This window comes from Zingiber officinale, chromosome 11A (genome assembly GCF_018446385.1).
Source record: "Zingiber officinale cultivar Zhangliang chromosome 11A, Zo_v1.1, whole genome shotgun sequence".
In the NCBI taxonomy this organism is placed as follows: domain Eukaryota; kingdom Viridiplantae; phylum Streptophyta; class Magnoliopsida; order Zingiberales; family Zingiberaceae; genus Zingiber; species Zingiber officinale.
In genome coordinates, this window is record NC_056006.1 from 27,320,582 (window position 1) to 27,336,219 (window position 15,638).

The 15,638-nt window shown below is 38.2% G+C and overlaps 1 protein-coding gene across 3 annotated transcripts; it reads left to right on the forward strand.

Annotated features, from left to right (window-relative positions):
• The first annotated feature begins 8,783 nt into the window (after positions 1 to 8,783).
• LOC122032298 (FT-interacting protein 7-like) lies at positions 8,784 to 12,542 on the forward strand. 3 transcript variants are annotated; one of them, XM_042591577.1, is made up of 2 exons: positions 8,784 to 9,094; positions 10,028 to 12,542. In XM_042591577.1, the coding sequence occupies exon 2, from the start codon at positions 10,037 to 10,039 to the stop codon at positions 12,368 to 12,370; it is 2,334 nt and encodes a 777-aa protein (XP_042447511.1). In that variant the 5' UTR covers positions 8,784 to 9,094; positions 10,028 to 10,036; the 3' UTR covers positions 12,371 to 12,542. The 3 variants fall into 3 exon arrangements, with proteins under 3 accessions (XP_042447511.1, XP_042447513.1, XP_042447512.1); XM_042591579.1 differs by having other exon boundaries at positions 8,788 to 9,094; positions 10,034 to 12,542; XM_042591578.1 differs by lacking the exon at positions 8,784 to 9,094 and adding an exon at positions 9,280 to 9,368.
• Positions 12,543 to 15,638: the final 3,096 nt, after the last annotated feature.

Genomic DNA, 15,638 nt, shown 5'->3' on the forward strand with positions numbered 1-15,638 from the left:
CGACAGGACAGGCGGCATCAACTCCAACTACCACTCTCTCGAGTGGCCGAGGATGCAGCCCTGGTCAACAACTCTCTCGATCGTTTGGGAGAATTGGTCGTTGACATGCATGCAACGAACAATGCAACAGTCAGCATATATATATAAACAGAAACAGGTATGCTACATGAAGCCAGCATGCTCAATATAGTACATAAAGAAACAACAGTCAAAGCATAAAACATGGTATCTAGTGTCTGCTACTTATCATGGACAACAACAAGAGACTGTATAGATATGGAAACGAATATCTCAAAGATCACGTGGATGTATCAAGCGCAGGAAGAACAAGAGTGGAGTCAAGATAAAAACAGTTTCTTATCCAAAATAGTTCATGCACCAAGGTCAAAGTACTAAAAGAAACAAAGCAAGAAGTACCCGCCTTTACTTGTCGATCGTATCAGAATAAAATCCACGTTGTGCTGCTCGTCCTAAATCAAAGTCCTACAAATCACGTGATATACAATTTAGCTAATTCCATAAACAACATCTAGCTAAACCCAAACTAAACTTAATTAGGGAAAACCCTAATCCATCTATGAACTTCGATTCACCCACTGTCAAAATTAATGATCTTAACATCGCATTCCTAACCACAACCTCCAGATCTAGCAGAAATAAAATAGGATCAACCCATCGTTTAGAAACAAAATCAATATCAATGAACTTTTGCCCACCGAATCTGTCCTACAAAATCTAGTGCCAAAAGAAAACAAGAACACCGCAACCTGACATCTATAAGACCAAGCGAAGTCTTTCATTAAATCCAAAAGAGTCCAGCGACTGAAACACAAACTATTGGAAAAGAAAGACAACAAAACTTATGGTTCACCGGCTAAACCTCACCCACCGAAACACTTACCAACATACAAAAGAAAACCTCTCAATTTGCCCAAAAACTCATCCTACATGAATAAAGCAGACACGACTCCCAAATTAGAATCAAAACTTCCCCAAATTCTGTTCTAGAAATTCTCTTAGCAAGAGAATCTGAGCCCAACATCGAATCCACATCCTCAACTTCTAAATCTGCCGAAGATACAATCTAATCCATCATGAAGACACAAGATCCGTAGCAAAATGAATCGCATATACTGAAGCAAGATGAATCCGGAGCAAAACATAGAAAAGCCATCAGAAATTTCTAGCGCCGAATAGGAGAACATCCAAACCCTTATTCTTGCCTACCTAAAGATAATCCTATCTTATACCTATATGGGGAAATCTACCTGCCGGAACAGTTAAGGCATAGCTCAAAAAGAGAAGGCCAGCGGGTGTTGCGGCGCGGGCTCGGGGAAGAGGATCGGCGGCTGGGGTCCGCGGTGCTCGTGCAAGGGAGAAGGATCACCGCTGTGTTGTCCACGTGAGGGAGAGGTCGTCGGCTAGGGCTCGTCGTGACCGACGGTGGTGCAGCGCCTCTAGCACTGGCGTGAAGAGGAGAGGCTGACGACGTCCGGGAACTCGCGAGAGGGAAGGAAGGAGGCTCGGCTGTGGCTCGAGAGAGAAGAGAGGCCAGCGGCGGTGCAGGGCTTGCGAGAAGAGAGGAAGGATCGGCGGCGAGGGAGGGCTTAGGGCACGGGTAATAAGACCTAGGGTAATTAATATAAACCTTAGGTTAATTAAAATCATCAACTCCCTAATAAATAGGTATTCTAAACAGGCTTTTCTCAAGCCTACTAATGCATCCCCATTAAATACGTCGTACGAGCTCTGATTAATTTCAGAAAAATTTCTAAAAATTTCTAAAAAATCTGATAAGATTATTTGGCAAATAACCTTATTATTTAAATATTATTTGGGTACCGTATTTTACATTCTCCCTCACTAACAAAAATTTGGTCCCCAAATTTCCTGCTCAACTCTGGGATTCTCATCCTAGGGTAGCAACAAATAATATACTCGTATACCATTCCATCCAAGTATTCATGAACAAATCTCTAACCGTAAGAGATGACTCTGTGGGTTATGATCTCACCACGCTTTCATTGTACCACTCTGATATCTATCTAACTGTGAGTAAAAATCTACTAGTAGCAAATGGTTCTCTTCAAAATATCATTACAAAGTGCAATTTTGACCGCCCACTGCCCTATATATACAAGTTTACAATATCCATATCACTCAGTATCAATCAATCATAACCAGCTTAACAAACAAGCCTAGAGTGTATAACAACCAAGCTCACCTTGTGTTTGTTCCTACTGTCATGGTCAACTTTGACTTTGTAAAATATTAAGTATACAACACCCAATATAATCCTCGAGTTCACCAACATTAGTTTAGCCGACATAATATGTTTAATGGCCCTAGATAATATTCCTCCATGGACCTCTCCTCTAAAACCAAATATCAGTCCCAAGCACCTCTAATGAAATCCGAATTCAAAAACCAGGGAAGCCCAAAACCTGATCAACTATAGTATTTCCAGAAATTCCAAATTCTATATGGATAAGCATCCAAAATAATAAAGGGAAACTAATCCCAGCAGTATGTATCATCTTCAAATTAAACACAAAGTTTATCAACCCAAGACATTTCCATAAAGGATTCAATATCAATACAACATAAAATTTACCATGTCAGAGATTTATAGAATCACTAGCATCAGCGGCCCAAAACAGATCCCAGTTTTAGCAAGCCCTCATGCCAAATCTATAGTTGCTACTCTCCACCAACAAAAAAACAGTAAATTCATTCTCAAAACAAAACACCTTCATTAGGATACAGTGATCTCTACTATAAGGTTTGATGGACCTAAGCAATGACTGACCCAATACATCACATATGGTATAAACATCTAATTAAGTACACCTGGTACAAATAACTAAATAAGTACATATGGTATCAACAACTATCCAAGTACTAATAAATATGTATGATGACAGTATCCAAACATACCTCCTATAGATTGGAGATGTCCTGCCACTGCCTGGTCCCAAAACTCGAAAGTCACATCAAAATAGGCATCGTAAGACTTCGCTCTGATACCACTTAATTGGTATCAGATTAACTCAAAAATTCAGAACATGAAAAACAATAAACATTGTAAACCTGCTCTGATACCAAAAATTGGTATCGGATTGACTCGAAAAATCCAGATCAAAAACCCGCTCTAATACCACTCAATTGGTATCAGATTAACTCGAAAATCTTGTACACGAAAAATACAAACTTCGTAAACCCACTCTGATACCAAAAATTGGTATCAGATTAATTCAAAAATTCAGAATACGAAAAACAACCAAACATCGTATACCGGCTTTGATACCAAATAAATTGTTACGCCCCAGAGGAGTCTCTGTCCGAAGAAATTTCGGCAGCATCTCCCCTGTACGGGTGACAATCTGAAGCATTTCTACATACAAAATATACATCAGTCACATTCGGCTGGAATATATACACAACCACGCAGTTTATATCATCAGCCACTCGCCTGAAAGTAAACACACAACAACATAAACGCAGCAGAAAACACAAAACAATATGAACATAAGACCAACAACGACACTAACAAAAATACCTGCAACCACCAGACTAAACTCCAAAAATCCACAGTGACTTGTTCAAAAGCAAAATACGCAAAATTAACAGGTCACCCAAACAATAACAAAATCCAAAAAGAAAACTATCCTCGTGTGTGACGTGGGACTGACAGTCGGGACTCTCCAAGCATCCATGACTCATCTACCTGTTACCTGGCGAAAGAAAATCAAATTGCGAGGTGGTGAGTATTGGAACTCAGCAGGTAAAGATAAGATAGTACATGAACGTAATATACAAATACAAAGTGGGCCAAGAGTATACAGTCTCATAAGAGGAAATAGCAGATACTACAATAGAATCAAAATAAATGCTCATACCTGAAACCATATCCTAGGCTAGGTATAGTAGGTCAGAACTGGTACTAATCTGCTACAGTACTGCTCATGACTATAGAGGTAATAAGCAAGGTATATAAAAATTTCCAATAACTAAACATCTACAATGAGAATATATCTCAATACAAGTAAGCATATCAGCATATGTGAACAACAGCAGTAAGTAAGCAATAACAGCATATATAGACAGCAGCGGCCAAAGCAAATATAATAACAACAGCGTATGCACGGATGGTCACTCCCGCCCACCTCTGTGCACCATGACCCCTGCATGGTCGAGAGGCCGGGTCAGTAACAGATTATACACCACTCCAGCTACCACTCTCATAAGTGGCTAAGGGAACAGTTGCATAGTAGCTAACTAGCTACATCTGCAACGGGGTCCCTGCTGCTCATAACTCCAGCTACCACTCTCCATGAGTGGTCGAGTGTGGCATGACAGGACAAGCTGCATCAACTCTAGCTACCACTCTCTCGAGTGGCCGAGGAAGCGGCCCTGGTCAATGACTATGTCGACCGCAAGGGAGAATTGGTCGTTGACATGCATGCAATGACATGATGAGAACAATGCAACAGTCATCATATATATATAAACAGAAACAGGTATTCTACATGAAGCCAGCATGCTCAATATAGTACATAAATAAACAATAGTCAAAGCATACAAATATGGTATCTAGTGTCTGCTACTTATCATGGACAACAACAAGAGACTGTATAGATATGGAAACGAATATCTCAAAGATCACGTGGAAGTATCAAGCACAGGAAGAATAAGAGTGGAGTCAAGATAAAAACAATTTCTTATCCAAAATAGTTCATGCACCAAGGTCAAAGTACTAAAAGAAACAAAGCAAGAAGTACCCGCCTTTACTTGTTGATCGTATCAGAATAAAATCCACGTTGTGCTGCTCGCCCTAAATCAAAGTCCTGCAAATCACGTGATATACAATTTAGCTAATTCCATAAACAACATCTAGCTAAACCCAAACCTAACTTAATTAGGGAAAAACCCAAATCTATCTATGAACCTCGATTCACCCACTGTCAAAAATTAATGATCTTAATATCACATTACTATCCACAACCTCCAGATCTAGCAGAAATAAAATAGGATCAACCCATCATTCAGAAACAAAATCAATATTAACGAACTTTTGCCCACCGAATCTGTCCTACAAAATCTAGTGCCAAAAGAAAATAAGAACACCGCAACCTGACATCTATAAGACCAAGCAGAGTCTTTCATTAAATCCAAAAGAGTCCAGCGACTAAAACACAAACTATTGGAAAAGAAAGACAACAAAACTTATGATTCACCAGCTAAACCTCACCCACCAAAACACTTACCAGCATACAAAAGAAAACCTCTCAATCTGCCCAACAACTCATCCTACATGAAGAAAGCATACATGACTCCCAAATTAGAATCAAAACTTCCCCAAATTCTGTTCTAGAAATTCTGTTAGCAAGAGAATCTGAGCCCAACATCGAATCCACATCCTCAACTTCCAAATCTGTCGAAGATACAATCTAATCCATCATGAAGACACAAGATCCGTAGCAAGATGAATCACATATACTGAAGCAAGATGAATCCGGAGCAAAACATAGAAAAGCGATCAGAAATTTCTAGCGACGAATAGTAGAAGATCCAAACCCTTATTCTTGCCTACCTAAAGATAATCCTATCTCATACCTATAAGGGGAAATCTACCTGCCGGAACCGTTAAGGCACAGCTCAAAAAGAGAAGGTCTACGGCTGTTGTGGCGCGGGCTCGGGGAAGAGGATCGGCGGTTGGGGTCCGCGGTGCTTGTGCAAGGGAGAAGGATCACCGCTGTGTTGTCCGCGTGAGGGAGAGGTCGTCAGCTGGGGCTCGTCGTGACCGACGGTGGTTCGGCGCCTCTAGCACTGGCATGAAGAGGAGAGGCCGGCGGCATCCGGGAACTCGCGAGAGGGAAGGAAGGAGGCTCGGCTGTGGCTCAGGAGAGAAGAGAGGCCAGCGGCAGTGTGGGGCTCGCGAGAAGAGAGGAAGGATCGACGGCGAGAGAGGGCTTAGGGCACGGGTAATAAGACCTAGGGTAATTAATATAAACCTTAGGTTAATTAAAATCATCAACTCCCTAATAAATAGGTATTCCAAACAGGTTTTTCTCAAGCCCAGTAATGCATTCCCATTAAATACGTCGTACGAGCTCTGATTAATTTCAGAAAAATTTCTAAAAATTTCTAAAAATTTCTAAAAATTCTAATAAGATTATTTGGCAAATAATCTTATTATTTAAATATTATTTGGGTACCGTATTTTACACTTAGTGTCGTTAATTTAGGTTTGACATGTTGAATTGGCCCGCCTCGCCATACAATTTAAGTGGATTAATTTAAAATTTTATCAACCCATTTAAAAACGAGTTCAAGCGGGCCAACCCTCCTGGGCCCATGACCCACATGGGTCACGGGCTCGTAGCAGGCTTAGGTTGGTCCACTGGTTGAAAAATACTGAAGCAATAGATCATGCACCTTGAACTGTCGTTGAGGTCCCTTGTCACTTCTTTCATATTCATTGGAGCTAAGAGCACACTTGTTGCTCTTTTACAGTGCATTGATGTAATTGGGGTTACTAGATTAGTTTATAATCATCTTTATGGTAAGCTTTCTTAACAAGTTTTTCTGAGTAATAGGTGTAAATTCATTTTACTTCATGAACATTTTCTCTTCACTGATGAGCAATACGCGGGCCAATCCAAGCCCACCGTGGACTTTGTTATTTTATTTTGTGTTGGACTTATAGGTTGACCCGCCTAATCCATAACCTACCTTGAGTTGAGTTGGATTAGAGATTTTCCAACTCGCCAAGATGACATGTTGGTCCGTCCTGCCCTGCCACGAGTCGACCCGCCCTTCCATAAGTCAGCCCGTCTAACAACTCTAGAGGTCTTGCACGAGAAGCTCGAGCACAACCTCATGCTACACTTGTGGATCGACTACCTCTAACTCACCGTCAGTGGCACATTCTCTAATGCTTATGTTATCAAAAAGACCTTCAAATTTTCAACGTTTATGAATTAGATATCATTTTTAGTAAATTACTTAATAATTTTCATAAATAATAAAAATAATACATTTAATAAAAAAAGTTAAAATTTGATAAAATATAGGGAAAGGTGAGATGGTAACGTGCTAGGGTACGTGAAGTGAACTCAGATGTCTTCTACGACGTGCTTGGCAAACTTAATCAGATCAACTCAGTCTACTTTTAATTCTAGATCCGTCCCTATATATATAGTAGGGTCTAATGTGAATTGACTATCTCATGGGCTGACATAATTGATACTTACATGTGATTAATAGATCATGAGGTCGATTCTCAGTATATACGAAATGCATTGCGGGCCACCTGACCTCATATAAAGAGCCACTATACTGGACGAAATCCTCCTTAATTTACCTCCCTTCTCGATCGCATGGGACAATCTTGGAGGAGTCCCTTAGATGAGGTTATCATCTTTCGTTGTAGTAAAGTATATTTGAAACCCAAGGTAATGATGTAGTTACAGGGTGCCTTCTTAATTTCTCATATGTTTAAGGATGAGTCCAAATTTTAATGAATTAATAAATAAATTATTTTTAATAGACGATTAATCTAAGAATGTTAAATTGATGAATCATTTACTATAATTACTTTATAATTTACTCTGATGACTAATAAAAAATTATTATAGATCGATCAATCATCCAAAATTAGTAGGCAAATTGAATATATCTTTGAGTAAAGTAGAGAAAAATCCCCAATCACAACTTGAATTTTGCATGCAATCCCCACTCATAAAAAACTTTGTTTCCACTCCCCGCATGCAAAGTTTTATTTGTTTTAACTCCCTCATGGAAAAATATTGTGACCTAATTGCCCCTCAGATTTTTTAAGTACAAAAGGTCCAAAAATGAATATAATTTAAAGAAAATCTAGTATATTTTCTATCCAATTGAGTATCATTTAAAGAAAATCTAGTATATTCGAGTATATTTTTAATTAAAATTGTCCTTCATATATTTTAGGTATAAATAGTCTAGAAATGAGTATAATTTCTATTAAATTCAGTATTTTAAACTAGAATCGAGTATATTTTCTATTAAATTGAGTACGACTTTTTTCCTATTAATATAATTTCGCCTAAATTCAGTACCATTTGAAAAAAATCTAGTATATTTTACATCTAATTGAGTACCATTTAAAGAAAATCTAGTATATTTTCCATCCAATTGAGGTAGAAAAAGAATCGTACTGAATTTGATAGAAAATATACTAGATTTTAGTTTAATGTACTGAATTTAAGAGGATTTATACTCATTTTTAGACTTTTTATACTTAAAATATAAGGGCAATTAGGTAAGTATATTAGACTAGGGAGTAAAAAGAAAAATTTTTTCCAATGAGGAGTACATGCAAAGTTGTATTTATCAATGGGGACTGCATGTAAATTTTTAACACGGAAAATTATTTAAAACATAAAAAGGAAGGTAGAAAATGAAAAAACAGGATGATCATCCCACATTTAAACTTAAATATATTATATATATATATTTTTAAAATATGAAAATGTATAAACTAAACTAAAATAAATTAAAAATTCAATCGAACCAACGTGGTATTGTTTGGCAATATTTAGGACGCCAGCATGGCTAGTCACGTGACAAACAACCTCCCACCGCCGTCTCCCCACCACCACGTCCGCCTCCATTTTCTTTTCTATTTTTTTTAAAAATCATTTCTAATTTTCTATTATTTTAAAAATAATAATTTCCCACCTTTATTTATTAGGATCTCAAATAAGACGACACATTAATCTCGCTTCTCATTCCTTTTTAATCCAACTACACCATCGGCCGCTCTGCTTCACTGCATGCTCTGCCGCTGCCTCCTTTGTGTTGTGTTGGTTTGCGTGCGCTCTCTCTCTCTCTTTATTTTGCCTCGTTTCTCCCGTCGACATCTCCTTCTCGCTTCAGATCCCTGCTTTGTTCCCATCTGCTGAGAGATCAGGCGTCGGAGGGAGCTATGTGCGAATGTGAGGGACAGAAGTGCAGCACCAACCGAGTCCGTCACCTGCGCTTTCCTTCGAAGCCCATCGGCCTCTCATTCTCTCTCCTCCTCGCTTGATCGTTATTATGCTCTTCTGAGGTATTCCCGATCGCTTAAAGGCTGAACCTTTTTGGTTCTTTCTTCCTTTTTTGAGTTTATCGGAGTGTTCTTCTTCGATGTTGAACTTCTTGCTCGTATCTTGGTTTTCTCTGAGGAAAAATGTCAGTTTTTTACCATCCGGTAAAAATGCCAGTTTTTCTTCCTCTCATTTTAAGGTTAAAGAAGTTACTATGTGAAAGTTTGGGGTTTTAGGGTTTCGGTGGATGAGTTGGATTCGGCTGCGGTTGATTGTGTTCATTTCAATCTTCTCTAGGTCTGAAAGTTAGAACATATGATATTCTAGAGTTTAGAATTTGCTGTTTCTCAAGCCTAAGCTTTTGTAGATATTATCTATGTTACTCGTGAGACGCGTGCCGGTTTACTAGAAAGCAAGATCTAGGCTTTGGATTCTTGAAACTTTGGGTTTTAACGTGGAGCATTTACATTTCTTCTGATCTTTCTCATGCTATGTAGATCTCTCAATATTCTACTGCAAAAAGAACATTCGAAGTGTTTCTTTCAGGGTTTTATTTAATAAAGTCCCGGATTCCTTTGGACTCTAGCTTTGTTTTATATAAGAAGGGTGAAAAGACAATAAGGATTATACTGGATAGAATAGAAGATAGTAAGGATGGAATAGGGTCAATACCTTCATTCTTATGTTTGTTTAGAAAGAGGAAAATTATGTTAAATCTCTTTCCTTTGTTCAGAAGGATGGGAGGTTAAAAATTTATTTAAGAAAGAATTACTCTCAATTTGAGTGTAACTCGAGCAAAGATCAGATTTCAATGGTCTTTTGGATGAAAGGATGTTTTCTTCCTTCTATCTGAGGATAAAAAAACTCGTTTCCCACCCTTCCTGTTGCATCCTTGTGCATGTTCTCATAGTTACTGACTAACAATGTAATTTTAACTCTTCCCCTTTTGCCACTAGCTTCAGAAGATGCAGAGACCATTCCCTCTCCCTCAAGAGGATTTCTCCTTGAAGGAGACTGCTCCCCGCCTAGGTGGAGGAGGACTTAGCGGTGGTGACAAGCTCACCAACACCTATGACCTCGTTGAGCAAATGCAGTACCTCTACGTGCGCGTCGTGAAAGCCAAGGATCTGCCAGCTAAGGATGTCACTGGGAGTTGTGATCCTTATGTAGAGGTAAAGCTCGGTAATTACAAAGGTACGACTCGTCATTTTGAGAAGAAGAGTAACCCTGAATGGAACCAAGTGTTTTCCTTTTCCAAAGAGCGAATCCAAGCTTCTGTGGTCGAGGTTTTTGTCAAGGACAAGGACTTAGTAAAAGATGATTTTATCGGAATGGTTTTGTTTGATCTTAATGATGTTCCTAAAAGAGTTCCACCTGATAGCCCAATGGCACCACAATGGTATCGCTTGGCAGATCGCAAAGGGGAGAAGGTGAAGGGAGAACTGATGCTGGCTGTTTGGATGGGTACACAAGCAGATGAGGCATTCCCAGAAGCTTGGCACTCTGATGCTGCAACAGTTCCCGGTGATGGCCTTGCCAGTATTAGGTCTAAGGTATACCTTTCCCCCAAGCTTTGGTATCTGAGAGTTAATGTCATTGAGGCCCAAGATCTGCTTCTCATACCTAAACCAGGTTTCCCTGATGTCTTTGTTAAAGTTAACCTTGGCGGTCAAATTCTAAGGACAAGGTTTTCGTCAAGCAGGTCCGCCAATCCTTTGTGGAATGAAGATTTGATGCTTGTTGCGGCAGAACCTTTTGAGGAACATTTAATCTTAAGTGTGGAAGAACGAATTGGACCAAACAAAGATGAGGTGCTAGGGAAGGTCGTTGTTCCTCTACAGAATGTTGAGAGGAGATTGGACTGTCGTGTTGTAAGTTCAAGGTGGTACCACCTCGAAAAGCATGTGGCTGTTGATGGGGAGCAGAAGAAGGAAGTGAAATTTGCGAGTCGCATCCATCTGAGGGTAAGTTTGGATGGGGGTTACCATGTTTTGGATGAATCCACACATTATAGCAGTGATCTTAGGCCTACGGCAAAACAGTTGTGGAAACCAAGCATTGGTATTCTAGAGCTTGGCATATTAACTGCTCAGGCATTATTGACAATGAAGACTAAGGATGGGCGTGGCACCACTGATGCTTATTGTGTTGCTAAGTATGGGCATAAATGGGTTCGGACAAGAACAATCATTGATAGCTCCAATCCCAAATGGAATGAACAATACACTTGGGAAGTTTTTGACCCTTGTACTGTTATAACGATCGGTGTGTTTGATAACTGTCATTTACAGGGTGGAGAGAAGGCTAACGGTGCTACTGATAACAGAATTGGCAAAGTTCGTATTCGACTTTCTACTCTCGAGACTGACAAAGTGTACACACACTCATATCCTCTCTTGGTTTTGCATACATCAGGAGTTAAAAAGATGGGGGAAGTTCAGTTGGCTGTTCGGTTCTCCTCTTCCTCTTTGCTTAATATGCTGCATACTTATTCCAGGCCATTACTGCCGAAGATGCATTACCTCCATCCTCTGACCGTTAGCCAGCTTGATTATTTGAGGCATCAATCCACTCAGATAGTCTCAATGAGGTTGAGTCGGGCAGAGCCACCACTGAGGAAGGAGGTGGTGGAATACATGCTGGATGTAGGTTTCCATATGTGGAGCATGAGAAGGAGCAAAGCCAATTTCTATAGACTCATGTGTGTTTTCAGTGGTTTGATTTCTACAGGAAAATGGTTAGGCCAAATTTGCCTTTGGAAGAACCCTATCACAACTGTACTCTTCCATGTTCTCTATGCGATACTGGTTCTGTACCCGGAGTTGATACTTCCAACGATGTTCCTCTACTTGTTCTTGATTGGAGTATGGTACTACCGATGGCGGCCAAGGAAACCTCCTCACATGGATACTCGACTATCTCATGCAGACACAGCCCATCCAGATGAGTTGGATGAGGAATTTGACAGGTTTCCTTCAACGAGACCGCCTGATGTCATAAGGGCGAGGTACGATCGACTAAGGAGTGTTGCAGGAAGGGTGCAAACTGTGGTTGGAGACCTGGCTACACAAGGAGAGAGGTTTCAGTCTCTGTTAAGCTGGAGAGATCCTAGAGCAACTGCCCTATTTTTGATCTTTTGCCTTGCAGCTGCCATAGTTCTCTATGTTACGCCCTTCCAAGTCGTCGCCCTCCTAACTGGATTTTACATGCTGAGACACCCGAGGTTCAGGTATAAGCTACCATCAGTGCCGCTCAACTTCTTCAGGAGGTTGCCAGCTAGGACAGATAGCTTGCTTTGAGAAATCCATGCTTGTTTATGCTGCGGTAGTTAAAACTATCTAGATTTGAAGTCTTTTTTTAGCATATCAGTGTTGTGGTAAATGGTGAACTTGTATTCGAACTTAATCTGCCCTTTGTATTCTGCAATTTCCAGTTACTCTTTCGATATCTAGCTGTTGCTTGAACTGCTCATGGTCAAGTGCACTAAGTTCCTAAAATCTAGTATTCTTTTAGCCATTTGGAAGATTTTCAAAAGGTTCTAGGGGCATTTTGCCCATGAAGTACCGTAGAAGTGCTACTTAAGGTGATCATGACCCATGAAGCTTTAGCATCATAAAGAGACATCTCCTTTCAGCAAACTCAATTTTTAGCATTGCCATATCGATTTTTCTCTCTTCATCACAATCGTAGTGCTTCTACGATGGATGAAAGCAGATTGGTTTGTTGAAACAGTGTAATATAACTGGTGGGCATTAGTTTCTCTATACTGTTTACTAAAGCAATTGGTTTTGAGTTGAATCATGCACAAGAAAAGTTATAACCATGCACAAGAAAAGTTGAATCTTTCTTAGAAATTGCAGTTATGAAAGACTCTTAAGATTAGATGCAACTCCAGTAGGTTTTGAGAAATTCTGAGTTCCAGTCATTAGGACCAGGCGTTTTGTGAGAGCCAATCTTCCACCATAGAAGGTCTTGCTAAGGCAGCCACAGCAAGGTTTTCCTGATATAACTCGCAAGGGCACAGACTGAGACAGGTAGGTGCCTTCTTGGGCTAGTAATACATTCGTTGAGCACTGTTTCTTCCATACGTGCCTTCTTTTAATATCTCAACCTTCCTTTAAAGTAGCATAATGAATATCCCAAACTCTCCACCACTCCTGAATAATCACTTCGAATCTTGGGTAAAGTAACCATTTATTCTTGAATTGAATAACCTCTGTAAGGTGAACACCATTATCACATCCAATATGATAAAAATTATTGGATAAAAAAATGATTCACTTATTCCAGTGTCTCTGTTAATTTATCCTTAGGTCAATACGGAAAAAGTAAATAATGATTGATTACTAGTCATTAGTGCAGTGGTTAAGGTATAAAGGAAGACATGTTCAGACATATCGAGTTTCAATCCTATGACCTAATGTGATAATACCTCATATTTTAATCACCACACCATCTTAAGAAGATACCATTATCACATCCAAGAAGGATAGGAAAGTGATCGGAGAGGCCTTCAGCACAGATGAGAACATTTCAGTAATTAAAGCCTCTTTCAAAACGAACCTATTGATCTTAGCAAATGAACGGTAATCTATATTTGTCCTTGTTCAAATTTATTTGATAAAATAATTAAGTTAAAAGGAATTAAGTCATTGAAATAATGGTTTAATATTGACTTAATTTTTTAATGAGTTTGAGATAAATTCAAGTTGTTTTGATAGTTTAGATATTTGCAAATTCATGTTTTTTTATTATTTTAAATTTTTATATTTTTAAATTTGTTTGATTGGTTAATAAGTTTTTTTGATTGGTTAGTAAATTTGATATTATAAATTTATTTATTTATATATTTATAAGTGATAAATATAATTTATAAATTTTATTCATTAATATTATTCATAAATAATTTATATTTTTTATTTGTGAATATTAACCATTAAATATGTATATATTTAAATTTATTCATTTAATTTAATAAATTATTTAAATTTATTTATTTAATTGATTTTTATGTATATTAAATAAATATAAATAAATTTTTATTAAATCAAACACTTAACTTAGCTCAAACATATTTCAAATTTGACATCATCACTCCTGTGGATACTAAAATTCATGTGATAGGTGAAATCCTCTAATCTATAAATTATAGATCAGAAGATGATTCATTTACTATGATTGGTTGATTTTGATGATTCTTACTTGTTAAACAAGTAGGAGCATCAAAATTAACCTATGTACGGAGTGGATCATCCTCTGGTCCACAATTTACAGATCAAGATCCGTTTCCCATGAGACTAGCAATCAAATTGTATGTTATTTATTTATTTTAGTTAGTATTAGTTATTCAGTTTATATCGATTAATTTGGAAACTTTATTGATCCTTTTTTTTTAACCGATGATAATATAATGGATATTTAAATTATCATTTTTTTTTAAATAATTAGGGTTTAATTTTTTACATAGGACATGTGAAATTAGGGCGTCATGTTAGGAATATGTTTTCTAGATTTACTTGATCAGTGTAACGTGGGATCAAATCATCTATCATAGTATTAATCGGATTGTAAAATCTAGATATTTGATATTATAAAAATAAAAAACAAAAGTATCTATCCCAAACTATGGTGCAACCATAAAAATACCTTTGGGTGAATGAAAGATATAAATACATGAATACCTAGCCTTAGAATGATAAGCACATTTTATGACTCCTCATGTATCTAGGGTTTAAAACCTAGGGATTATAACAGATTCCCCTCTCGCATTTGAACTATTAAGAACCCCAAGCTATTGTGTGGATGATCATTATGCTTTCAAATTTATTCCGATAGCCAATGAGATATTTCTATAGTACTGAATTGATCTCCTTTAAGATTAATCAGATCGTCAATGTCACCCATATAAAAAAAATATATAAAATGATTCTAACTTAAATTTTTTATCAGCCGAATCAAAATAAGATTTGGGAATATGCCCCATTTAGTATACCTCCCCATGCAAATGGTCATTATGCTAGGATAAATTACTGTCCATGATTTACCTATTTGTATTTAATCGAGGAGTCAATGATATTGAACTGTCTTAGACAAGCGTTATTTTTACCCTTGATCTTGTCTGAAGGCGATAAGATGGTGCACTGGCTCCGATGGATGGTTGATCGACGAACAATGAGCTTCTCGAGATCGGAAGGAAACTCCTCAACGATTTAGCGCATAGTCAGACAAGCCAATAGAGCATTAGTGATCTAAGACTGGGGTGGAAACCTCTGTTAGGCCCTCCGACACGCAAGTCAGTTTTCTCTCCTAAAAGTGGAAGAAGACCCGTCATGGAAAATGTCCGAAAGTAGGGTTTTAGATATAGATGTTTGTGTACCTTGCCAGTGGAGAGAATTTCCTTTTTTATACCACTTCATATAACCTTCGCGATCGTGAGGTGGTTCCCGGTTTGTTAGAGTTTGTTAGAAGATGCAAGAAGTACAACCTAAATGTCATGTGATAATACTCCAAGGAATCTTTTTTCCACCCAAGATGTATTTTCTTTGTCGTTTATGACTTGAGCCCTTG